We start from the raw sequence: 21,574 nt of genomic DNA, 5'->3' as shown, positions 1-21,574 counted from the left end.
ATTTCTGGATGTAAAAATCATTTAATAACTGCTGGCGTGTGTGGCTACAAGTATTGTTTCACTCCAGATATTGATGTACCTTGCTGATTGGAAAACAGATTTCTAAGAATTGCATGTAAAATACTTCGGGATTCAGAACAAAGAACTATACTCCTACAGATCAGATTCATTTCCAGTTAATCAGCTGTCTTTATGCTTTGAGATAACATGCATTCAGAATGAGAAATCTCTGAATATTTCCGAATCAGCCTCATTCATCTGGAGTAAATGTTGATAAAAACACAAAAACAAGCCTCAAAATGATCTGTTTTCATTGTAATACTTGCTGATCCAAATGCTTTGATACTGTTTGTTTCTTACTTGCTTATCTCTGCTCACATCTGCCCTTTGTGTAACTGAAAAGAGCTCAGTGCAGTTTGCTGTACAAATATCACTTTTTGGCTTTTGCTCCCTTTGCAGGCTTTTCTCCTCCTTTTTCCTTTCCGTTTTCTTTTCCCTTTTCTTTTCCTTTTTTCCCCTTCTTTACTGGTTTTATTAGTTTCTTAAGTATCAGGAAAGATCCAATCCCTTTCCGGTTCATCAACCCATGCCACAGATTCTGGACCTGAAAAAGGGAGGAATAGTCTGGTTACCTTGAGGATAAGGGTAAAAGCAAGCATGTAGAACGGTATTACTGATGGTTATTATTGGTGCAAAAAGCCAGGCATATTGTGGTCTCCAGAAAAAAACTTTTTTCTGTAATAGACTACATTGGCTGCAGCTAGGATGGACTGCCAGCCACCTCGGGTTTTATTCTCTAGCTTCTTTCTGTGTGCTCTTTCTTCAAGGGAAATTCCGTATCAGGGAGGACACTTAACACTGTCATTCTCCAGACCTTTTCATTGGAATAATGAATGACCATGTCTCTACACATCTCAAAATGTCATCATTCAGTCCAGAGTCTCAGAAGAACAATTTGGAAGAAACACGTTAGTTCACAGAATAATCATAGACCTCACAGAGAGGAGGCTCAGAAGAATCAAAGATTGAGGGTTTGCCTTTTTTTCTTTCTTGCCTTGTGTTTGTTCTGAGCAAATTTAGTCTGTGGCCCACTAGTGTTACAGACTGATCTTCTTTTGGAAAAGAAAGAACACACAAAAAAGTGGGTTTTGTTCCATGTGGCTGCACACTGGCACTTCAGCTCTCTGCAGTCAACCTGCAGTCAGCAAGAGTGCAAGATGCCACCTGAAGTTAGTTGCGTCTTTAAGTAAGGGCTTGATTTAGAGGATCTGCCTTTTGTTTGGACACACTAACCATTCCTCTTCCACTGGACAGGGAACTAAGGAAAGCTCTGCAGCAAGTTGTAAGGACTGTTCTGCTCACTGTGACATCGTGGGGCAGTTGCAACCTTCTGTTACGTTTGTGAATGATGCGCAGTGCTGTATTTCCTGATGGTTCCCTATCTCCTACCTTAACATGATCAGTAATAGATGTACTGCTCCACCACAGGTGATGCATGCAGTGTTTTAAAATGTTTTTGGTGTCGCATAGAGTGCCCTGTAGATTGTTCTGTAAGATAACTGATTACTAAAACCACAGCTTTGTCTGTATGTTGCAGTGACTTTTTTAACACCTGTACCTTTAAGATCATGGCCTTTTTACGCCTTTTTTCCTGTAAGTATTCCAAGATGGCAAATGTCCCCTGGCAGCACACTTCCATTGGAGGGTCTGTCATAGGATTCCCATCCACAAGCACCAGCTCCAGCTGCTGCAGAGTGTCCAGATCCTCGGGCAGCTGGTGCAGCTGGTTGTTCTGAAGGAGCAGCTTTTGCAGAGCTGAGCACAGAAAAGCAGACGGCTGCAGTGCAAAGACCAGGACTGATGTGGAACATTCCTGTGTGCTGCCCCTAAAACAGCATGCGGGTGAAGCCCAGACCCTTCAGTCTGTGCATGCAATGAGTGTGTGTACTGAATATCCCACCAGAGCATTGTTTTAAATTCAAAGTAGCTGCTCCTAAATACTGAAGGAGGGGAATAAGGGTTTCCTAAATCAAGGCATTTATTTCGCTAGATGAAGACTTTTCAGGCAGCAGTCAGGTGGCCAAATCCAGCTTTCGAAAGTACTGCTAAGTGGCTCACCAGCAGCACTAGTGAACTTAGCCACACCCAGAGACGCAATGGAGAACTGGGGAAGATGGAAGGACTTGGCTGGGGAGCACCTGCAGAGGTCAGGTTCCTCACCACTGCCCTGGCATCGCTGGTGCTGACCCAGTGGGTCTTCTCCCATCAGGTGGTCTGCTTGGAGCTGAGCTCTGGGGTACATCCTTTGCCCCCAGCCCTTGATGCTGAGGTGGGTCCCTGGGGAGGACCTCCTCGTGTCTGCTTGGCTTGGGCACAGTGCTCCCCACCACCTGCCCAACTCTAACCTCCATCTCATTTGACCCCCTTACAATTACTGGACGAGTCCTGACCTATGCACTGCATTCCTTCCTTCCCTTCTCCCTCCATTTTCTAAAATGCTTACTGGAATTATGTCCTTAGGGCCACAAATGCAAAGACTATATTTCACCTTGTATTTGGCATATAGAGTCTGGGACCCGTTTAAGGCAATTGTTGCGACAGTCAAGTATTTCCAGGTGGGTCAAGAAGCCGATGGCTAGAGGCAGGCACTCCAGATGATTATTCTCTATATGCAGTTCTTTCAGATTCTGGAAAATATGTATGCATAAATTTTCATAATTAAAGGATTTTTTCTTAGCTTGATGTATAAGCAGTGTACAGAGAATATCAATAAGTGCAGAAATTATGTTTAAACACTGAGATGCCATTGGGATGAGTAACAGGCACAGAGAGACAACATGGGCTATGTATTGCATTTTTAGTAGACACTGCCAGGTTGAGGACACACTTACCTTTCCCTGTTGCTTATTCAGTTACTTGTGCTCTGTCTGAATACTAGCAGAGCATTGAAGTGTCCGGCTGGTGGTTAAACAGGAAGAGTCAGGAGCCAAAGTGACATTTTCTGTGGCCCACTATAGCAGGCTTTGCAGTGACTGGTCATGCAGTAAAGTGTTGGGTTAGCAATATTGCAGCCCCAGGAGCACGCAATCAGTGATTTTGACCCAAGACAATTTACAGTATTAGGAAAATAGGTAGAATTTGGTTTCAAACACTGAGTTTTGATGCTGTGCCTGTTCTGACAGTCATGGCCTGATGCTGCACCCTGTGGACTGGTTGAATGTTCGTTGCCTTAAGAGGTTACGAGAATCTCCAGTCCTGCGTTCGGGAGCTGCCGAAGTCCACAGAAGTGCCATGCCGCAGCAGGCCAAGATCTACCCCCTTCTCTTGTTCCTACCTGCAATTTCCTGATGTCTCCTGGTAGGCTTATGAATTTAATTCCTTTATCTTGTCCCAGGTATAATCTCTCTAATGACTCCAGGAGAAAGATTTCCTTTGGAAAGATGCTGAATTGGTTTCCAGAAAGGCCAAGGCACTTTAAATTTGCCAATTCTTTCACCTCCACGGGTATCTAGACACAGTCATTAAGAAGATACATTATGTCAATTAAACAGTAATCTTTGGGATTTCATTTTTAGGGAAACATCTTTAGGAAAAAGCTGTGAAGCTGCATTAATGTTGATGGATGAACATAGAATATTCCACTCATTAATATAACATTATATCTCACAGTATGGTGTAAACTTTGGTAAAAAAAAATCCATGTTGTTTTCTCTACTGGAAAGATTTCTTATGTGGTTAATTTTATTTCTTAGCAGAAACATTTGTCTGCTTCTTCACTTCCTTTGTATGCTCAGTGTAGGGGAGAGTAATTAAATGGCTGAAATCTGAAAGTGATTCTTTTGCACAAATTACTGCTTCTGCAAATATAACCGTCAAGAAGAAAACAGCCCAAGTGAAAATCTCCTTGGAAAAGGAGAGCTGCATCATATGAAAAGGGAGGTGCATCTTGAGCTCTAAAATGAGGATGTCCATGATTATTGTCATAATAGCACAGCTTTAGGGTACGTAATTGTTTATTATCAAATGAACAGCAAATGTCAATTGTGTTAAAGGCATTAACAGTATCCTATCCATTTTAAAATTGCTCTCTGCTCTGTTTCAGTTTGTGACATGTATTGATTCTACACAACTGCAACTCTTATTTTCAGTGTATACAGAAAAAGATGCAAAAAACCTGAACCAGTGCCTTCAGTCAGTATTTCGTCTTTACTGCTCAACACACAGGTCAGAGTTTCCACATTCTTTCTTTTCTCTCTCTGTTTGAATACTCAGTGGTTGGTGGTAATGAGTTATGTAGGCTCTGCTGGATATCAGGATTAGGTGACAAACTCTTACTACCTTGACCATCACTTGCCTTACTGAGTGCCATTTTAATTGAGGTACAAGCACTCCATAGCTCTAACGGCTTTCACAGTCATTCCAGTACCATGAAGCTTTGAGCTAGTGTATAAGAATTTCTTAGTTCACAGACAGACGATATGTAGTCTCAAACTGCAATGAGAAAGCAACCAGCCAAGCAAGCACTGAAGTGCAGGATGTACCAGTGTTCCCTTACTGATAATATGAGAAAATTTGCAAACACAGCATTTGCTGAGAAAAGCGTGGGTTTTACCTGTGTGCCTGCACTGATTGCTCCATAGGCAGCTGCCTGGTGAAGAATTCTTTTAGGCCTGATGGGGACTTACATGACTGTTCAAGAAAAAATGCAGTGGATGACTGAGGCACATGAGACAGCCACATACTGCATGGTAAGTGCATGCTAATGAAGGAGCTACATCTAACTGTAAACATCTAAATAGGAGAAATGAATCCACAGACCACCTAAACAGATGCAACATCGTCTCTCACAGAAGAGGGCTGGTACCAAGGTGGAACATGCCGTCCCACGTTGGTGGGGAAAGGTGCCACTCAACTGTAATGAAGAACATAGATTTTGAAAAAGGGAGGAAATAGAATAAAAATGAAAAAGAACAAATACCTTATGTATCTGATTGTCATCCAGGGCCAAAATTTCCAGATTTTTCATAGCACACATGCTTTTAGGAATCTCACTGAAGCAATTTTCACTCAGATCTAGTATCCTGACACTGGTTAATCTGGTGAAGGACTTTGGTACTGTGTGCAGTCCAGTGTTCCTCAAATAAACAAGGGAAAGGGACATCCAGCTGCAAATCTCATGTGGGAGCTTCTCCAGATTGTTTCCAGATAGTCCAAGTTCTTCCATTTCAGTGAGATTCTTCAAACCTTGGGGAAGCTTGTGCAGGAGATTGTGAGACAGATCCAGCACAGCCAGTTTCTGGCAGTGTTGCAGTGTATCAGGAATGGAGAATAGATTATTAAAAGCTAAAAATAGCTTAACTAAGTTTGTCAAAGATCCAACCTCTTCTGGGATGAGACTGACTAGATTTTGTTCCAGATCTATTATTTCTAAATTAACCATATGACAAAGCTCCATGGGAAAACTTTCAAATCTGTTTTTTTGGAGGTAAATCTCTCTGAGTTGTGTCAGGTTCACTAGTTCTTTGGGCAGACACTTTAGATTATTGTCAGAGAGTCCAAGCAGTTCAACATGATGAAGGTATTTGCAGATCTGTACCGGGATTTCATGCAAATTTACTTTATAGAGCCTGAGCTGACGAAGGGCCTGCAACTTGCTGATAACAGGCAGCGAACTGTAAGACAGTGGATTGTTACTTAAATCTAAGCTCCGAAGACATTTCAGCTCCCCCAGTTCTTCACATATATCCTGTATGTGATTCTGGTCCAGGTAGAGAACCCTCATGTTCCTCAGGTGATTGATGTCTCTCGGGATGCTTTCAATCAGGTTCTTTTCCATGTGCAGCTCTTCTAGATCTTCCAGTCTCAAGACCTCTGGAGGGATGGTTGTCTGTTGCTTATTGGCTAAGTCAATAAAAAATATCCTGTCTGTGACACGCATGGGGGAAAGAGCTTCCTTCTCTGGCACTTCATTCACTGGTATCTCTTGTGCAGTCTGAACACGGTTGTTCTCAAAACGAACAGTGCTGCCTTTGGGGTAATGAGTGCTCCATTTGCTGGACTTCTGGCTCTGCTGAGACTCAGCCATCTCTGCTCCTCATTTTTAGTTTAAGAAGAGAAAAAGATAAAAAATCAGTACTCAAGTACAGTACTCAAACTTCTTCCTACTCTAAATAAATATTGGAAGAGCTTAGTGTTTAGGGACAGAGTCTTCTCTCAGTTTTACCCTTGCAAAAAGCTGCTGTTGTTCATTGACAGTGAAAGCCGAATACATACAATGGGACCTTAACTTTGAACCACAATATATCCTTCAGTGCCCCAACAGCCAAAATCGAGATGGTGACATTGTTAAAGTCAGTGGGGCTGGATGAAACAACCCTCTTGAGTCTTAAAGGCCTATTTTTAAAAACACTGACTCAGTTCTGTATCCAGCTATGCTGATGGTAAAACTGGTGAGAGTTTTATTATGAAAAGGGGGCACCTTTTTCTATGATATGTAGTGGTTTCTGAGCCATAGAAATTGACATTGACAGGACTGGATGGAAGAAGGCTTTCAGCTCGCATTTAAGACATGATAAGAGAGAGAGTTGAAGCAGAAGCCAAGAGGCGGGTGTCCATGAGCTCCTACCTGTCTGCCGTCTCTCCGATGCCATGCTCCTGCCAGCAGGATGTCACAATTCCAGAGGCGGGGAGCATCCAGGCGTCACCCGAATGGGGGGAGAACTGAAAGAACACAAGGTATGGAGAGAACAACACCAAGTTTCACAGTCTAATTTAGATGTTGTATAAAGCTATTTTCTTTTTTATTAGTTTTGAGTTCCCTATTCAGGAGTGATCCCTGCGTATTGTGAGACAGGGAGAACATGAGATCCCAGCCCACCCCCCCGTGGACATATGGGTAGTATTAAAGATACTGGAAGGATTTATTCAATGGAAGGGACAGACACAGGCATCTTTGAAGTAACTCTGCTAATCTGTGTAACCACATTAATTTTTGCAAAGGGCCCTCTGAGAACATGGGAGACCACTGAGTAAATGTCTCAGGGATAAGTGATTAAGGTATTATGGACTCGCTTGGCTATGAGTAACATCACCTCTGTCTGGCTGCCAAACCTCTCCTCTTAATGGAGGCAGGACAAAAGAGACCCCAGCCAGAAAGCTGCTGTGCAAGAAGCCCAGGATCGCACACCACTCTCCAGTTAAGGCTCCAAGAACACCACAGTGTGGGCTGGCGGCCAAAGGCTCCGGCTTAGCATCGGGGCTGAGGGGGAACGTGTGCGTCAGGCTGGTCTCGCGGAACAATGTCATCCGGTGGGGCCCTGGGGTGTGCGTGATGCATTCATTTATCTTGTGGCCGTGGTACACATTTCCTAATCTGGGTACCACACCTGCGCAGCCCTCATCAGAGCGCGTGGGCGACCACAGCCACATGGCAAGGGGATTTACCGTGCGTCTGGGGCTGCCTCGCCTGCTTTGCCGCCAGTTAATCTCTGCCTTAGGGACCGACTAATATTGCAGCATCCCAAGGTGATTCGACATAAGCTTTGAAAACACCACCTACGGCAAAAATCCCTCCCTGCTCCGCCGTCCTGCCTGGGCGCTGCACCTCCCAATCAGGCCGGCCTCGCCGGCTCAGCCTCTCCCCCTGCAGCAACGCTGGCTGGCCTCAAGCAGCACCCTGGGCCTGCGAAAGAAAGGAAAAAATAGAGAATTTCACCCGGCAGGAGGGGAGCGCGGCTGCGTTGCCGGGGCGACCGGAGGGCGCGCGGTGCCGGCGTGGGGCTCCGTGTGCCGCACGGCTCCTGCTCTCGCCCGGAGGTGCAGGAGCGGGCACCAGGGCCGCAGCCCCCGGCCCGCCGCGGATTCGCTGGAGGCATCGTCACGGTCGCTAGTATTTCACTCGCGCGCGGGCGCTACGACGCGCCGGCTCTCGCTGGGAGCCAGCGGGAGGTTTCCCCCCGCGGGAGGGGGGCCGCGCGGGGCGCTGGGGCCTCCCTGTTCCCCCGAGGCGGGAGACGGGCCCTGCGCGGGATGAGGGGCGCTCGGCCGCCGTGCTGCTGCGCCCCGCTCCTTCGCCTTCGTGAAGGTGGGGCTGGGACATCCTCCTTGAATCTGTGGAGAGCAGCTCCACAACTCGGCCGAGCTTGCGGGGCAGAGCTCATCTGTCTTCTCGCCAGAGGGAGGGCAGGTTTATCTGGGGAGGGGGGCGTTTAAGAATTGGTTGTTTTAGTAGCTTATACGCCTCCGTAAAGTTTGCACACCCGAACTGTTTCAGGTGCGTCACTAGGGGAGCAAGTGGTTGACGGGACGAGGCTTTGCTCTCCGCTGGATGCAACAGGGTGGCTCTCAGTCTCAGATCTCATTATTGGTTTTGGATGGCCCAGCAAGGGTTGCAAATGCACTTCCTCTGCTTACAGATGGCCAGTCACAGCCGTTCCCTGTATCATCTAGGGCAGTGATTCACGCGTTGGGGCCTCTGCGCCTGAACATCCAGCCCTGGCGTTTGTTGGGAGCTAGTCTGGATGTGACCTGTTGGTGTGGTGACACGCTGCCCGGTAGCGCACACAGACAGAGAGGTACGTTCTGCCAAAACCCTCCGCTTCAGCCGCCCTTCATATTCCAGTTCCCCTTCAAAGCTGCAGCTTTCATATTCCAAGCCAGAGGGGAGGCCCAGTTTGCTGAAGGACTCACTGCTTTGCAGCTCTTGGTGGAGCTGAGACTGATCCCAAAGCTTCCCCCCTTCCTTTCATACTCAGGTAACCACAGCATACACTGAATTAGCTTTTTACAGGGTGGGGGGGAAATCTGTCTCCATGAATATTAATTTTGTATTAGGCTCAGATTCAATATGATGGCAAATCAGAAATACATACCTGAGTCTACATTTTGTTCCTATGTTTTTTCCATCTGACTGCTATATCTGTTATTTTTCTGTTATATACTGAGAATTACTGAAAAAAACTCTTTTAGGACCAACCCTTTTTTTATTGTTATGCAGCACCTGGCACAACAGAGTTTGGGTCCTTAGAGATGTTGCTAAGCTACCATAACGATGCAAGCAATAACAGTTTGTTTTGTTTTCAAACAGGTCATGTCAGTTCTTCCAGATCTTCACCAGCAGTATTTGCAGGCCTGCCAAAACTTAAGCCAGCCTGAAAACCCCTTCATTGCTTACATGCTTCAAGAAGCTGATAAAAATGATAAAAAGTAAGGAAATAACATGCAGCACGTTTCAGATGCTTCTGAAAGCCTTTAGCAAGATAACAGGACCACAAATAGAACAATGAGAAAGTTCACTCAGTTTCAGGCTTGAACACAAATCACACATAGCTTTTACTGCAGAAGTTCTGGTTTAACTCATCTTGACATCATCTTGGCAGGATTTTTTAGCTATATATCCTTCCTAGGCAGCTTTACAAGCAGTAAAATCAAAAAAGTGAAAAATGTACAGGATGGTGCCTTTATGTCCCTTAGAGAAGCCAAACTCAGTGTCTAGTCATCCAAACTCCCTTCCTTTTGTCTTGCTCCCGTTTAAAAAGCCTCAGCTGCATCCCATTAGCTTGCAGCTGGTAATGCTTCCCTGAACTGCCTCTGAATCCTGACAAGCCAATAACCACCCAAACTGTGTCTTGTTATATGGCTCCATAGGGCTTCCTCTCATAGATGCTTGTGGGGTCAAAGCTGGTTGTTCTCTGGAGAGAGAACCTGAGGAAAGACAGTATAAGGAAATGGTTGTGCTAACTTTTGATCCTGAGGGCAGGATAGACAAAATAAATGAAAGGGAGCAAGTGAAAAGGAGATGATGAGATAGCCCCCAGGTTAGTCTCCTCTACTGCTGTCTGTTCTGCTCTCATCTTGCTTCTTCCTGCTTCCTGTGCACATGTGCTAAGTGTGGTCTTGCAGCTGTAGAGTCTTCAAAATATCAAAATGAAGAGTGCTGAGGTACAGCCCGAGTCATGTTTTCTGTCACACAGCTACCAAGGTTAGCTGCATGCAGTTCTGAGAAATGTGCCAGTGAGGGCAAGCAGGGATAGACTTCCTATCTGGAGAGAGAATTCATTTTTTCTGTATGATCTTCCTTCTCCTGAGGTCCTTACATTTTTGTGTTAAAACAGATGGACAAAAGGGATCACATTAAAAATAGCTGGAAATAACCATTTAGTACCAGTGCGGAGAGTTACAGATGAAGATCTTCAAGCCCTTGCCCCTGTCTTACAAAATACTGTATTTGTCACAGGTATGTTTTCTCATATTCACACAGTCATTTCAAACATACATGAAAAAAATTAAGCAATCTTGTTTTCAGCCTTAATTCATCATTATTTCTTTCTGTTTAGAGATCAGTTAGTTGTAGATATGCATTTGTCACATTCTTCATTCTTCATCTTTTTCAGGGTTAGACCTGCGTTATAATGTATTAGCTGATGATGGAGCAAAGCACATGGCAGAATTCCTTCAGGTGCCAAAATGATGTTAATCTTTCATCAATGTGTGATTTATTTGGCTATGATAATATATGTCTGTGGTGTACTTGAGACAAGAATGCATTGTTTTGGCAAAATTCCATTAATTTTGACTTCCACATCCAAATCCATCCCACTAGAATCTCAGATTGCATTCTCTGGGGAAATTTGTAATTTCTTTCCATGTGCTGGTAGCAAAAGAGGCAGTTGTTTGATATTTGTCTAGTGTGTCATGAGAAAGAAAGGTGGAATAAATGGGGCGGGGGGGGGGGCTTTTAGGCTTTCAGTTTGATTCAGCAAAGGATGTGATGGTAGTGTCAAGTGTGGCAGGGCCTTTGCTTTAGATACTTCATCATCTCTATTAGTCTTTTTGTGGATCTAAACACAGGTGTCTTTAATGCTGCCTTCCCACTATTGTAAGCACCAAAATCCAAATTTAAAATGGTGATTTGCCACTCAGTTCCTGTGTTACTAGAGTTCAAGGAGTACCATTAAGTTCACAAAATGCCTAACGGTTTGCACCTGGGCTTGACCACCTGCCTGGTTTGGTAATGTGGGTATGGAGGTGGCTATTCTGCACCAGGTACCGACTGTAAGCCCTGTGAGGACCTACAACCTACACGTTTTTCTGTCTCCCCCTCATCATCTGATGTACTTTGGTATACTTTAATCACTTCCTCGCATCAGGGGCTGCCTAAAAGGCAGGGAAGAAGCAGAGGCTGTAAGCATGCATGTGATGCATCTCCTTTTAGAAAAAGGCAGGCATTTTCCCAAAAAACCCCCACCTCATTGCTTTTCTCATTGTGTGTTCCTAAGGAAAACTCAACTCTGCGCTACCTTAACCTGATGTTTAATGATATTGGCACAAGCGGAGCAGAGCTGATAGCGAGAGCACTCCATGTGAGTATCAGTCTGTACTCTGGGAGATCTAGACAATGGCATCTAGTTTGATATTTTTACTTTTGATTAACAGTACTAGCTGTCCTGCCAACATCAAAGTTGACTTGAAATGTCAGTCTGTCTTCAGCCTATTGCTGTAACACAAAAATTACCTGGTTTTCCAAGGCAGACTTCAGAAATCAGATTTCAGACAAAGAGAAAGTTGCCCTCTGCTGCTATTAATATTTCATTTTCACAACTATCATATATCTGGATTTTTCTATGTGAAAATTCTGAGATTGTTTTATTTATCAAAGTGAAATATTTCTTCAGTAGCCACAATTTCCAATAGCCCAAGCTGCTTTTTCTTTCCGGTTTCTGGTCTAAAACTCACTGCAACGCAATAATGCTATGGGTTTTTCCTTTGAGAAACTGGTGTCAGTACTTGCCTTGATTCAAGATGTCTGAGACATGTTTTCAAAATTTTGTATCACAGCAGCAGTATAAAAACATGTTTATTATTTTAGCCTGGTTTCCTAAGGAAATGAGGCTTGTGTGTAAGGTTTGTTGTGTTTGTGAAATGACTCACGTGGGCTCTTTCTTCCTCCTTCATAGTCTTTGAACCCTGAGCTGATTTTGACTAAATTTGACAAGCCTGCAAAACGCCAAGGCTCTCAGAGCGGACCGTAGCACACTGGCTTTGCAACCCCCAGCGCTGCTTGTGCAGCTCTGCAGTAGCACATGCTGGGTTTGCTCAGCAGCCGGGCGGCGGGTCGGGTGGGATCCACGGGCGAAGGAGGCAGAGAGGAGGAGGTGATGCCTGAGCTAGTGCAGGGGGAGGGGGTACTGCAGACATGTGGGACACATACAAAGCCATATAAAACCAGGCTTCATTAGTTCTGCTGCTCACAGGACTGTGTGTTTTGTAATCTCTTACTTAATCAGTCATAATCTCTGGTAATGAGTGAGTACAGGGATACTGAAGAATTACAAATACAAAACTACCGTGCATTGCGTTTAGGACTTGATCCACTGAATAGATATTGGATATCCTTTGCAGTTCTATGGAGGGAGAAAGAAAAAAAGACATAGACTTTTCTAGACCTTCCAGGGCAGAACTTTATTTTGCTAGCGAAGACTTCAGTCCTGCAGAGACTTACACCCTGGCTTGACTCTCCACCAGGCAATACTGCTGTCACAACTAGTGAAGTCAACTGGCTTCACTGAACTTTGATGGGTCATGTGATTTAAAAGCCTCTGAAAAATAAAGCAAGCTCCTGGTTTCTTAAAAACGAATTATATTTTTGTATAAAATACACTTAATTGATGTAAATCAGTTTTAGTATAATTTGCATTTCAGCTGCCAATTTTGGCATAAATTTCTCCCTGGAGTATTTTCATGAGCCTGAAATTTGGGAGCTACATCAGAGAAACAAAAGTTCTCAAATGATCAGGTTTTCCATCCAGACTGTCATGCTTTTGACTCCACTGTGGGGAGCCTGGGCCAACTGCTTACTCAGTGTTATCAGCTAGACACTATTATTCTACAGGGATGTTTTGTCTTTGTGTGACAACTAGCGGGATTGACAGGAAAAAGGGTAGTATTGCTGTTCAGGCCATTTCAGCAGAATTAAGTTCTCTTTATTTATTTTGTCTAGAGGAATGAAACACTTTTGTATTTGAGAATGACTGGAAACAAAATAGGAAACAAAGGTGGGATGTACTTTGCTTCAATGCTGCAGATTAATTCAGTCTTAGAGAAGTTAGATCTTGGAGACTGTGATCTGGTGAGTAACCCAGTAAAATTATCATCAATGACATAAAACTAATAGTATTTCAAGGGTATTACAAAGGACCTGCAGTGCTTAATTAGGGGGATATGCCATCTGTTGCCACTTATTTTTATATACTGTGTTACCTCCAGCTATCACAAAATGTAATGTTGCCCTGCATACTTGAAAAGGCATGTTTCATGGAGCACCTGTGAAGTGATATCCTATGATATATTAGGACTGCTACGTCCCTGAGAATTCCGGTGCTTGGCTTTCATGTTTTGCAAGGTTTGTTTCTGCTGTTCATATTTGTTATGCTGTCTAAATCCTGGGTAGTTCCCATTGAAGAAGGGACTTTTTATGATTGCTCTTTTCTGAACTGTGCAGTGCTATAAAGCCTGGAAGTTATTCCTTCCCATAGCTCTGTTGTTCATATTGGAGCTCAGTCCGCAAAGGATGTTGGCACAGCAGTGCTGAATTGAGTATAATGGCACCTAATTTGATTTTAGATGACCTGCCACCTGCCTGAGTCAGGTGCTGAGACTCCCTCTGCACTGCATGCGGAAAGGTAGGAATGGAGTCATGTGCTGAGCAGGGAGCTTCCTGCTCCAGCCAGTAAAAGCCTGTGGAGGGTTTTAAAAACCTGCGTGCGGTTATGGTACCAGTTAGCATTTGCAGCTCTGAACTGCCTCCTGGTCTGAGGCCTGGACACCAGCCTGATGTTGGTTTCTCCTTGTGTGGTAACCTCAGAGAGGCTGGAAGGTGGAAGTGGCTTTGTTCCCTGACTGAGAGAGTTAGATCCTGTTTCTTGCCTTGCAGAGAATGCTCTAACCAACCTAGAAGTGAAATTAAGATTGGGCACTCGCAGTCTTCCTGTTAAAGCTATTCATCTGTTGGGGAGATAACAAAGTATATGTTGGGCAGAAGGAGTAAGTTTGACTGTAACCTAATTGTTGTGACTATAATCTGGAAGCAGGGAGAGACCTGGGGTCAAGTGAAAACTTTATAATAAACATTAGTTTCCTGGAATTACAGAATTTTCTGCCAAACTAGAATGGGAAATATGCTTTAGAAACTGTGAAGGGTCTTACAAATACATAAACAAGGAAAATGTAGTCAGTGCAGGTAAAATATACTTAAAAGCACAATATGGTTATCTATCAACTCCCTATCAAGTATAGTTAATGTAAAGTAAAATAGCTTCAGGTGTAGGTAAGCCTAATTGTAAAGTAATGTAAATGTAAGTTAGTAAGCAAAATAGAAGGAAATTTTTTTTAAAAAAAAGAAAAATCAGGATTGGCCTGTATCCTAGAATCTTACTAGTCTATACTGCATTAATTCACATTTAATATGAATTTACTTAATAGATAAAAGTTAGCCAAAACTTTTACCAAAGACCCCAGAGAACACACACAAGCCCATTCTGTGTCATAAATCAGGTGAACAAAACTACATGATCAATTAAATGAACAGGTATCTCTTTGAGCTGCATTATTCTTGCTTTTTATTTTCTGAGTTGCCAAAGTTCCTAGTCATTTGTACCTCTCAGTCTAATTCCACGCTATTATTCCATAGAGACTGGTGTTATCAGAAAATACATTATGTGTCTGTAAGTACTTGCTAGTGTACTTGCACCTCTCCGAGGTATGTGGAGACAGAAATAATAGTATTTCCAATCTGAGCCCATTTGACAATCAGTTCTAAGAAGTCATGGTAACTTTGTAGCTTGATCTATATTGATGGGATGGGTTTCTCTAAAGTTTGTTTATTTTCATTTTCAGGGTATGCAGAGTCTAATAGCAATAGCAACAGTCTTGACTCCAAACAAATCAGTCAAAGCAATAAATCTTAACCGTCCTTTATTATACAGCCAAGAGGTAAGTAAGTGGACTGCAGTGTCAGCTCAGTCGGAGAGATGCGTAAGTACAGTCAATACTGATGTATTTATGACCTTCTGGACTACGTGATTATGGGCTTCCTTACAGAATAACACAAGTGATTACAGGAACATTATTTTTCTCTTTCTGCCCCAAGCCTTGAACGCTCACAGGCTGCTTCAGTTTAACTAAAGTGTTTTTATTTCTTTCTTTGTACATATGCATTTGTCAAATAATGGGCTAATGAAGATGGCTTGATCTTACTGAACCTGGTATTCCTACTGTTATAGCATGGAGAGTTTATACAGTGTTCAGCAGACTGAGGGAGAAATGCTGTTTAGCAGGAAATAAGGGGAAGAACAAAAGACTGCTGTTTATTTGAGCAGTGTGGTGCAAGGGTAACTGCCAGATTCCACAGCCTAAAGGAGAAGGGCATACTTTAACAGTATGCCATATTCGGCTTTGTTGTTTCATGTGAGCTTGAAGCTAAAATTTACAGTAAATCACCTGCTAAATTTATATGATCTTATTGATACAAAACCTATGATGCATTTGTTATACCAAACAAAGATACAAACTCTCTAAAACAATCAAGCACTTAAAAAACAAAAAAACAAACAAAAAACACCTGCAAGGCAGCAGTTGCTGGGGGCTGCACTGCAGGCCATTAGATGTGTACATGCACAGAGCTGTGGTGCTTTAGCTGAAAGACTCCTCAACAAGTCATGCAGCTTCTGGGCATCAGGGCTCCTGCTGAAGCCTTGGCTGCAGAGCTGATTGTGGAGATGGTGTCACCAGACTTGCACTTATTTTTGACTCAGAATTCAGTTATCATCTTAATGAATTATGACAGCTTCAAAATGAACTTACTATGCCTTACAGTGACAGGACATATTTTTTCCCATAGTTAATCCTGTTTCTTTTAATGAAGTAGTAGATTTGTGTCATGACAAAATACCTCTATAGTTAGTGAAGGCTTACTCAAACATAGTTTTGAAAGAGCAACAACTGGAAGGGGAACCAATTAGACATAATAGTTCAAATATTGATGCTCCTGATATTTGCAGGGATGTATAGTACTGTAAATCTGCAGATATCTTTTTGGTATTTTTCACTTTTTTTTTCTCCAGCGTCATTATCACAGAATGTTTCCTGGCTATTTTTAAGATGGCTGTAGTATATGTAATAGGACACTACTGATGACCAAATCCTGCTGTTAGTTGTGTATCTTTCTTTTACTGAAGCATGACCAGATCTTACCTGTAGGCTGAGTTTAATAAAACTGAGTATATCTTTTTAGGAAGAGACCACAGTTCATATAGCCCTGATGTTGAAAACCAACTCTTCTCTTGTGGAATTGCATTTGTGCAAGCATGAAATGAAAAAATTTGGTGTAGAGCGACTATGTGAGGCATTGTATGAAAACTGCAGCCTGAGATATCTTGATCTTAGCTGGTAAGAGTTATTACATGACACAGACCTGATTAACATTAGCCACTTACTTTCTTAGTATCCCCTTAAAAAGAAAATGAAAATCTGTGCATCTCTTTCAGTAATAAAATAACTCGTGATGATGTGAAGTTTTTGGGAGAACTACTAAAACGGAACCAAACCCTGCAAATCCTAGATCTTAATTCAAACCGAATAGAAGATGATGGAGCTATCTACCTGAGTGAAGCCTTGGCTTTGTGCAACAGGACTCTTCAAGCGTTAGTATTTAACTTCTCCAGAAACTGCTGGAGCAACCACTGAGCACATTAGAAACTCAGACTTGGCAGTGGCTGAACTGACATCAAAATTGAGTGTTTGGATGTTACTGATCAAAACAGAAAAGTAGAACTAAAAGTTCAAAACCTTTTGGTCCAACTGAGAAGGAAAAAATGAGGATGACAAGCAGATCGGATGGGATTCATCTGCCTTAGCATAGGTGTCTTGTGCCATTTGAGATGCCCCAAGACATATGGGATGTCCAAAGGGTACTTGCAAGTATGCCACAGGTCCTACTGGAGACCTGCAGCTGGCAACCCAGTGGGATGCTCTAATGCATTTCAAATGGCACAGGCGGCCTGTCTTTGGGTAACTGAACCAAGCGCCCTGCAGCTTTGCTTGAGCTAAAGCACTGCCAGTAAAATACTAGGCCAAGAAATGTCATTCAGTCCAATGTGCTAAGGCCTCATGTTCACCTTCCCGTACTGGCAGTCCTATTCATAATTGATTTTTTTTCTTTTCCATTTTTTCTCTCTCATTTTTGGTCCTGTTATCCATTGCTGCATGGTCTGATATGTGCTTGTGCGTATGTTTCAGATTTTCTTTTTTGGTTGAATCTTAGATCAGTTTTACAGTGGTTCTTACCATCTTGCACTTGATTCACAGCCGTTGCAGTCATTCTAAGAGGGCAAAAAAGGGGCTATTAGATCTTTAGGGTTTTTTTTGATTTTGCTTTTTGTTATTGTTGTTTGGGTGGGTTTTTTTGGTTTTTTGGGTTTTTTTTTTTTTTGGCATCCTGAAGGTGTAGGCCCCCATGCTGCACAAGGGTAAACAAACCAAGGTCTCCAAGTCTTCTGACTTTTCAGGTAATCAGATTCCATGCAGGGATAAGGCTCTATATTTGTTGATTCTGATCTTCAACACTTAAGAAAATCCTCTGTTTAAGTTGGCTTCCGGGTGAGCCCAGAAGAGCTATAATCTCTCTATCGAGGTGTATCTTGTAGCCTGCATTAAACCATGTACCAGTAGGCTGTAAAAGCTGATCAAAGGTGTTACCTGAAGCCATTAGTTTTAAGTAGCAGACTGAGGAGGTGGTGGCTGCTAGATGCCTCTGAAAGCCTTCCAGGTTCACTAATATAAAAATAACTGCCACCCCACAAAGATCAAAGCTTAACCTGGGTAAGTGCCAGGGCTTGGGCTTCAAAGCAGACTGAACACAAGACCTGGCCACCATGCAGTAAGTCAGTGACACTGAAGAAATGAATAACCTCGCTGCTTGAGTCAAGGAAGTGCTTTGAGACATAGTACAATTCCATAGTCCAGACTGCTTTAGCAACCTGAGGATTTTTATAATAGGACTTGACCTGCTACATATTAATAACTATATAGAGCTAATGGATGGGAACTCAATGCTTTGGTGTGTACTTGCATAATTATTTTATCTGTTTATTAGGTTATCAGTAGCAAGCAACAATATAAGTGGCAAAGGACTCATAGCGCTTTCAGATTCAATGAAAACAAACATGGAACTTTCTTATATTTACATTTGGGGGAACAAATTTGATGAAGCCACCTGTATGGTAAGTGTTCACTTCTGAACTCTTCTAGGAGGGCTGTTTTATTTATGCATTATAATCAGTGAGAAGATGACACCAACTAGTGAATAAGATAGCTGATGTACCATTTTATTATAATAGGGTGCTCTAATGACCAGAGATTCACTGGACATCAGCAGACTGGAACAATCAAGTACTTGCTTAGCCTGTGTTATCTTCTAGAGTCTTCCCTGTAGTCAAAGTGGATGGCAGAGCATCCTTGTAGAATATTTTATGTCAGAACTTTTGTTTTTATTAATTTCAGGCATTTTCAGAATTAATTCAGACTGGCCGCTTGAAGCCTAACTGTACAGATGTGGAACCCTATGAAGTGGATGGGCACATCCACCTTGCAGAGGTCTCCCATGGCCTCAAGAAGCATTACTACTGGACACCAAGTTGTGGGAGGATGAATAACAAAGATGCTAATGCCAGTCTTGCAATTGGAGCTGTTTCAGAGTACTTGTGAGTAAGGTGGCAGTTTGATGCACTTCCATATGCTTGAAGGTTTTTTTCTATCTTGTTTCTAGTAAAATAGACTACATCTATATCAAACTAGCTGCACAGTTTCTTTAGAGTCTTTAGTCTGGAAGGAATCTAAAAACACTTGAAAAAGACAGTAATGATGAAAATATCAAAACAAATTTTTCCAGTATGCAGTGACCTTAAAATTGGTTGCTAAATAATGCCCAACCTATTAAAAGCCTGTTGGTATGAAAACGTATTGCTTTTGCTGCAGTCCTTTCTATTGCACACATCTCTTTGTCTTACTGTGATTAGATGTACTTCCAGGGTTTCCTGGTGATAGATGAATTTATTGGAGTAACATACTAAGAGGAAAAATACTTTCAAAATGGCATAACACACTGAGAGTACTAGGCATTCCTGCCAGTTAGGGGGAATATGACAGTCACAGACCACAGAGGTAATAGAAAGAATTTAGACCAGAGCAGTGCATTTCCAGATGGTGAATTAAGCTCTCAGCAGCTGAACTACTCAGCACTGTTTAGGAGACCTTCTCTGTTTAAAATTGTATCGGATGCTTCCTGTCCAAAAAAGATGTGGGGGCTGGTTCAGAGCAGCAGCAGAGCCTGTAGATGCAGAGCATCATGACCAAAGGGTGCCCTTCCCTAGGGCTGCTGCAGGGAAGAGCAGCCACTGCCCTGCCTGGCTGCAGACTGCAGTCAGGCTCCCACATAACTGGGAGAGCCCACAGGTGATGTTACTGTGTCTCTACAGCCTGGAGCACAGCCAGGCAGCTCAAACAGATTAAAAAATAAAAACTTGTGGTCAGGACTGCAGCTGGGCAGCAGCTTTGCTTGAGAGCAAGTCAGATATGCTGTGGGAAGAAGATTCCTGTAGAAGCTGAGGGAGTTCGGTAAATCCATTCATCTCTAGTGTGCTCCATATCCTCTCTCACCTTTTACATGCTAATGGCATGCTTTTGTTGTTTTTCCAAAAGTGATTTTTTAAACAAATGTAACAAGTATTTAACCAAAATAATGCAGGAACTTCATTTTCACTAATACTTAAAGCTAATGAACCTAATCTGCTGGCACATTAATGATATTTTAATTAACTTACACCATGTAGTTGTTTGTTGTACTAAAGATGAAAAACAAAACTAAACCTTGTGTCCTTGTTTCTTCCTGTCTCTCAAACTGTTTAAAAAGATTCATATCACTGGAGTCAGGTAGCAACTCTGACAAATGAATAAGACAACATATGCATGTGATAGTAGTTAAATTGTTTAATGGTTTGGATACAGCGTTCTTAAGAGTTTGTGATTCACTCAGTATTGTTTCCTTTTTCCACTCACACTGCTCAGAGCTGTAGAAGTGACTAGATCTACGCTCCTATACAGAAAAAGTGACCAAATAGGACAGCAGTGGCTTGCTTAAAGACTTTCACTAGTGCAATCTTCTGCATCCCTGAACATGCCTGATAAAAATGAATATAAGGAATAAATAACAAATTAATCCTTAAATGTGTGTGCAGGCAGAAGATCTAGGAGATCAAAATAAGAGCAAAAGAGTTCAACACTATCTCTAAAAAGCAACTACGTAACTGCTGATGTTTTGAGTCTGTATTACCATAACCATGGCATATAACCAGGGCAGTGAATGGATACTCTTTATCAGGGGGAAATGACCAAGATGGTGTCACAGATGTTGTACATATCCATCCACCCCCTTTCAGAACACAAATTAGTCTGTTACTCCAAAAAGCTCTGTGTCATTAGGGGACATAGAGGTAACCCTGCAGGATAGTTACAGTTGCTTAAGTTGACAGGAAAGACTCTCCACTCCCTCAACCTTCTGGCCAGCCAGAGCCAGGTATGAGACCTAATCAAATTTACTTCACCCCCCACCCTGAGCAGAAGTTCCCATGTTCTCTTCACAGAGCAGCTTAACAGATATGACACCTGAAAGGTAGATGCACAGCAGGAGCCTAAAAATGAATTATGTGGTCTGCATAGGGACCTCATAGCTTGTGTTCATCCTCTTCAGCACAAAGGCCACAGGTCACACTGTGCGGGAACCCTGTTCTGGATTTTAACTGTTGCTGCACAGGAAGAACACCACAATGAAGACAAAAGCTGAGGGTACACAGAACTTACTGTTTGAGAAGGATCTGCATGATATAAAAATTCAGGCTTTAGTAGAGCAGGGTCTGCATTACCAATTTTTTTTTTTCTTTCCTCTGAGTGTTGCTCTTCAGCACATTGCAGATTATACTCTGATAGTCTGGAGACAGTGTTCTCCATACTGGGACTTTGATTATAGAATTTCTTGCCAGAAAGATCAGTATGAGTAATACTAAGGTATAATTTTCCCACATATCCTTCCTTCTCTTGTCCTGTATAAAGTCTAGACTAATTTAATTGCTCAAATTAAGTCTTAAATTACATTCATGAATGGTATCAGCTGTAACTGTCAAATTAAACTGCTGTGATAACAGGGAATTGGGACTATATCCACAGCAGTGGGTTTTTTTTTTTTTTTAGTAGATGAGGTAAGATGGCAACAGTGTCATACATAAAATATCACAGGATAAACAGCACCTACTTTGAAGAGTACTAGCATGTGTTTCTGAAATATTTTTCTTTTACCTGAATGCTTATTTAACAACAAGATGTTTGGCCCATAGGAGCATTCTGCTTTATTGACAGTTTCAACAAAAATAGCTTACATGTTATAGTTAACTTCGATATTCCTTTGTAAGAAAGGGCTGCAGAGTAATTCTTAATGAATTTTATATAAACAGCTTCCTGCAAACTAAGA

At 42.4% G+C, this 21,574-nt stretch overlaps 2 protein-coding genes across 2 annotated transcripts in view; one reads left to right on the top strand and one right to left on the bottom strand.

The window, feature by feature from the left end:
* Positions 1 to 430: 430 nt before the first annotated feature.
* On the bottom strand, positions 431 to 6,085 carry LRRIQ4 (leucine rich repeats and IQ motif containing 4). The gene is made up of 5 exons (XM_064517172.1): positions 4,979 to 6,085; positions 3,335 to 3,508; positions 2,542 to 2,687; positions 1,619 to 1,877; positions 431 to 604 (listed from the first exon to the last, which is right to left on the bottom strand). The coding sequence occupies exons 1-5, from the start codon at positions 6,083 to 6,085 to the stop codon at positions 431 to 433; spliced, it is 1,860 nt and encodes a 619-aa protein (XP_064373242.1).
* Positions 5,657 to 21,574, top strand: part of LRRC34 (leucine rich repeat containing 34) — an 18,905-nt gene continuing 2,987 nt past the window's right edge. The window contains exons 1-13 of the mRNA XM_026105746.2: positions 5,657 to 5,767; positions 6,531 to 6,735; positions 8,415 to 8,573; positions 9,086 to 9,204; positions 10,113 to 10,234; positions 10,392 to 10,456; positions 11,277 to 11,360; positions 12,998 to 13,126; positions 14,893 to 14,988; positions 16,289 to 16,443; positions 16,542 to 16,697; positions 18,149 to 18,275; positions 18,556 to 18,755. Coding sequence (XP_025961531.2) covers positions 9,089 to 9,204; positions 10,113 to 10,234; positions 10,392 to 10,456; positions 11,277 to 11,360; positions 12,998 to 13,126; positions 14,893 to 14,988; positions 16,289 to 16,443; positions 16,542 to 16,697; positions 18,149 to 18,275; positions 18,556 to 18,755 — 1,250 coding nt within the window. The 5' untranslated portion in view covers positions 5,657 to 5,767; positions 6,531 to 6,735; positions 8,415 to 8,573; positions 9,086 to 9,088. The remainder of the gene's footprint in view (positions 5,768 to 6,530; positions 6,736 to 8,414; positions 8,574 to 9,085; positions 9,205 to 10,112; positions 10,235 to 10,391; positions 10,457 to 11,276; positions 11,361 to 12,997; positions 13,127 to 14,892; positions 14,989 to 16,288; positions 16,444 to 16,541; positions 16,698 to 18,148; positions 18,276 to 18,555; positions 18,756 to 21,574) is intronic.

Source organism: Dromaius novaehollandiae, chromosome 9 (genome assembly GCF_036370855.1).
Source record: "Dromaius novaehollandiae isolate bDroNov1 chromosome 9, bDroNov1.hap1, whole genome shotgun sequence".
Taxonomy (NCBI): domain Eukaryota; kingdom Metazoa; phylum Chordata; class Aves; order Casuariiformes; family Dromaiidae; genus Dromaius; species Dromaius novaehollandiae.
The sequence above is the reverse complement of the archived record's forward strand: the minus strand, read 5'-3'. Positions and strand labels throughout refer to the sequence as shown.